The 4,516-nt window shown below is 45.5% G+C and overlaps 1 protein-coding gene across 1 annotated transcript; it reads right to left on the bottom strand.

Annotated features, from left to right (window-relative positions):
- Window positions 1–666: 666 nt before the first annotated feature.
- Window positions 667–2,901, bottom strand: LOC144098144 (uncharacterized). Its single transcript, XM_077630675.1, has 4 exons — window positions 2,721–2,901; window positions 1,872–1,933; window positions 1,366–1,518; window positions 667–689 (listed from the first exon to the last, which is right to left on the bottom strand). Exons 1-4 carry the CDS (start codon window positions 2,831–2,833, stop codon window positions 667–669), a joined length of 351 nt encoding a protein of 116 aa, XP_077486801.1. The 5' UTR covers window positions 2,834–2,901.
- Between the last annotated feature and the right edge of the window lie 1,615 nt (window positions 2,902–4,516).

The raw sequence follows: 4,516 nt of genomic DNA, 5'->3' as shown, positions 1-4,516 counted from the left end.
TTCGTAGATTTTACTGGACTAAAAAAACCATGTTACGTGTAAAAGACACACGAGTATCACAGACGATGATGCCAACATGGCTGCGTTTGAAGTTGTAAAGGGACCCACAAACGAGAGCCATTAACATTGTTGCATCATACCTTTAAAGGCGGAGCTCAAGCGTCCGCCAAATTTTTTTTTGCCTGCATTCAACACTAGTTCAGAAGTGACTTTCGACGAATGCTGGCAAGCCTCATTTTTCCTCGGGTCTACTGAGGATAGAACATGTTACAACGCACACAATTGACACTGTACGGAAAAGCAGGAAAAGTAATGCGAAAACAAACGACTCAGGAACATGCAAACAACCTTAACAGACACAAAATCGAAGTGTTCAAAATTTATCCAGAATCCCCATATTATGATGCCCTTCATAACTACAGTCACTTCAGAACAACTTTGCCCCACATATTGCACTTGCCCACATATTGCAATGAAAGAAAACAAGCACTAGAAATTGCACCTTGTGCACCTGCCACAGCTGCAGGTAAACATTTGAAACGAATGGAAAATAAAAGAGTATAGGAGGCTTTCACACCTGGCAGAGCTTAAATTACATAACTGGAAGAAAATAAACAGTGTGAAGCATCCGGGCCTCCAGAGCTTACAAGAAATAAAAAAACGATGCTATGGCGCATGGCAGAGATGATCTTGAATAAATACAAAAACAGAAACCTGACAGAAAAGCAGACAATGTAAATAAACAAACACATAAAACAGAAATTTTAACAAGCAAACTAAAAATAGTTCAATGAGTCTGCACCTGGCAGAGAAGTAAATAATGTTCTTGAATAAATATAAACATATGAAGATGTTCTTTCATAAAATTAAAAACAAGCAAATAATGCACATAAATATGAACAATTCAATGTGGTGCAGGTGGCTCAAGCTGCTTTTGTAAGATTAGCGTCAGTAGGTTCACGTTCCGGATGAGCAGCTCTTGCTGACCATTTGACCCCTGCACAGCATCTGTCACCTCCCATATGGCCTGCATGTAAAAATACTTCCAATTACAAATTATTACTGACAACCAATTTTGAGATCTCGCTTAAGCTTTATGTAAAATTTCAGGTGCTGAGATATTTTGGACAAAGTATGGTTGTAGAAGACTCGTGTCAGTTTCATAAACTCAGCTGTCCCAACCACCTCCCACAAGAGGCGTCAAAATAGAAGTAGAGGTGCTCAAAAGAGAGCACTGATATTTATGCTTCAGGTGACGGCTTCGACTCTTCAAAGTGCAGTGTGCGCAGCGAGTACACACCTCCAGCATACTCTGCTGAAAAGCAGCGTCCTGGCGGTTCCGGGCGTCAGTGAGAGAATCCAAACGATGCGATTCATACAGCATCTGGCGCAGCACCTTATAGGCCCCAACGTCTCGCCGTTGCTTCTCAAGAAGGCTAGGCGTGGCACGCGTTGAGGGCTGCAGTGGGGGCTCTGGTGTGTGCTGCTGTGAGGGCTGCGGCGAGGGCACCGGTGTAGCTGTCGGGAAAGAAAATGTGCTCATCACGTGGTGGAATACGCAAAACATTTGGTACAATGTGTTAGAGGACTTGACATAAATATACAGGACAGCAATCTTGGGCAGCATTGTAGTAGCATATTTCATGTGCACATTTGCTAGACTGATAGGAGATGTCACAGCCTCACTGCAAGAGAAATAAACATTCTGCACTGCATGGCAAAGCCAGAGAGAGATAGTTTTGTGTGTACTGTAGAATCACTGCAGTATTTTGGCTACTGCTGCAAATGCTGCCAGAGAGTATAGTGCTATTACTTTCAAGCAGCTGACAGAAAGGGTAGTATGAAGCTTGAATAATGGCAAGCCAACTCACGGTCTGTGGGGCTCCGTGTGTCTTGTCGACAACTTGCTGAGGCTCCCCGTTCATCTCCTCTGCTGTAACAGGGTAAAAGGTGCGGCTGATTGGTACTGGCAAACCATAAAACTAAAAGAGCACTAGCAAAAAAAAAAGCAATCAATAATGCTCAACCACTTGTCTATGCATTCCTGCACCTCCTCCGAGACTAAAATACACCACAGATGGAATAAACAGTGCTAGCAAGGCGCAAGGCACAGACATCATGTTTTTAAACGGCCGACCCCTTGTTGTTGAGAATCGACGCAAGCTGGATCCACAGCTCGCGCTTTTGTATGAGTTTGTTAGGTCGGCAGAAGCCCGAGCCAAGAGCGGATGGCTCTCCATAAACTCTATTATGATAAGCTCTTGCTCGCTTGGCATTCTTCGTGTTGGCGCCATTTCGAGACTATAATTCCCGCTTAGAGAATTGCAGCAGCGAACACAGCGGGGAAAACAAACAGGGAATAGTTTCTGCTCCGCTTTTCGAAAGCAGGGAATAACAGAGAAAAACCTTTGCTCTGAGTTCGGGCTAATATGTTTTTACAGGAACATATGCGTGTGCTGCGCTGCAGCAACTTATAGCACAGCCAAGAACGACCGAAAACGAGCTAGGTTGTTAGCGTGCGCCCAACCGCCTTGCTTGGTTCTTGCTCCTCCCCAACTGAATCATTTGTGCCAGACGTTTATGAAGCCAAAAAAGTTGATTTTATCCAACAAGCCGTGCTTCGTGGACGCCTTCTATTTGCTAAAGTGAAAGAAACAGAACCCAAATCATATGCTTGGCATGTGGCATCTTTAAACCAATAACACAGCCCATAGGCTTACCTCAAGTTGTCTTCGTCGATTTTCGGGCCCGACGTTTCGTGCAGGTTCCTTTCTGGAGGCCCGTGACCTTCACTGGTTTCGATAATTGTTATCCGCTCACTTTGGACAACCATATAGAACCTTGATTTCAGACGACGCGTAAAAAAGCAGGAACTAGCCGTGGGATCAGCTGTTTTTTAGAAAGCCGCCATGTTCAGTGTTTACATCTGCCAGCGCGCCCTCATGGCAACAAAACTTACCCACGAAAGCAGTTATTTGCAAAAGTGAATGTCCTTCTTGTTTTACTCTATGGCAGTGAGAGTGAAATACACTTTTATGAAAGAATAAAACAATGTTTATTTTATTCACAGCGTGTTCTTATAAAAAAGTTAGCATACGGCCCCTTGCCGTGCAAATTGGCGTCTTGTCGTGCAAATAAACTCTTCCTGGGCGGCACCCTACTAGCCATTAGTTGATTCCGCGTTCCGTCACGCGTTGACGTCTCGCCTTGTCGTCATGCTGTCGTCATTTTGACGTAACGCTCTACAACTTTAGAGCGAGTTCCGTAATTCGGGCCCTGGTCTACGCTGGCTCGCGCCTCGCATCTTCTGCGCCGTATGCGGCTGCTTCCAGACGCACGTCACTATTGATGTTCACTGGTTGCATTTCGTCTGCGCAGTGCAAAGTTTGCGTGCGCTCTACGCCTGGGGTACGAGAGGGAGGATGCTTATTGGGTGTATATCTCGACTGAAACTCAAATTTCTTCTCTCCGTGGTTCCACGCAGTAAAATCTATGAAAAAACCCGGCGTGCCACTGGCTCCTCGTAGTTTGGCTATATGAAATTCTTCACGTGGGTAATAGGCGATGGTGCAAAGTAGTTTACAGGTCCGGCTTATCAGCCGTGTGCAGCCCGCATCTCTGCTGACCGTTAATAATTACCTTCATTGTCTTACTGGCTATGTGTAGCGCTACAATCCTTTAACGTCGCTTAGAACACCTATAAAACTGCAGCTAATGGCGCAGTAAGAGCACTAACTTTTGCAAAGTGCGGGACCCTTAGTGCTAAATTTACAGCACCAACTGCAGCAGAAAGGCACAATATTAGGAGATTTTCCCTCTGTTTCTTTTAACAACAGTGTTAAGGAATAATAGATTGAATGACTGCCAGTCTCAGCAGAAATTGAAACACCTACTCAATGTCGCAAGCTTGACATGGGTGCAAGGTCCCATTTACTTCAAAACATCACCACGTTAAATGCGGCATCTGATTTTTAGAAGCCACCAAAATCGGTTTGTAAGAGGCCAAAAAAATAACTTTCCCCCGCAAGCACGCAGATAGTCAAAGCAGCCCGAACAACGAGCTTTGAAGCTTCTGTGAACACAGCGTTCCCTGGCTATATCGGCTCCCTGAAAGTTTGCCCAGCTAGAAACCGACGTTTTCCAACACGTCTTTAACGTGCCCAGCTAAAGTTTTGGTTATGCATGCTGATAATCAGTCTTGTTTCATTAATACAAATGATATCAAGGAGAAAATTGCGGTTCTATTCATTAAATACGTTTTTGTACGCTTGCGTCCCACCGTCTGCTGGCGCTCCTCAAGTTGGGAGTAGCAGACGACGCGCCCATCTTAAAGCGACAGCAGCGCCACCGCCTAAATGGTGATCGCATGGATGCCATCCGCTCCTTGGGGCGACGGCACTGTTTCCCAACTGCCCCTATCCAAAAACGTTACTATTCTGCGGGTTTGCAGCTTGCTGCCGCGCCGCCCCTGGCTGGCGTATGCCGTTATCAAGTAACGTCTTTGCGTGCGGCGGCA

The sequence above is a fragment of the Amblyomma americanum genome, chromosome 7, assembly GCF_052857255.1.
Source record: "Amblyomma americanum isolate KBUSLIRL-KWMA chromosome 7, ASM5285725v1, whole genome shotgun sequence".
Classification (NCBI taxonomy): Eukaryota; Metazoa; Arthropoda; class Arachnida; order Ixodida; family Ixodidae; genus Amblyomma; species Amblyomma americanum.
The sequence above is the reverse complement of the archived record's forward strand: the minus strand, read 5'-3'. Positions and strand labels throughout refer to the sequence as shown.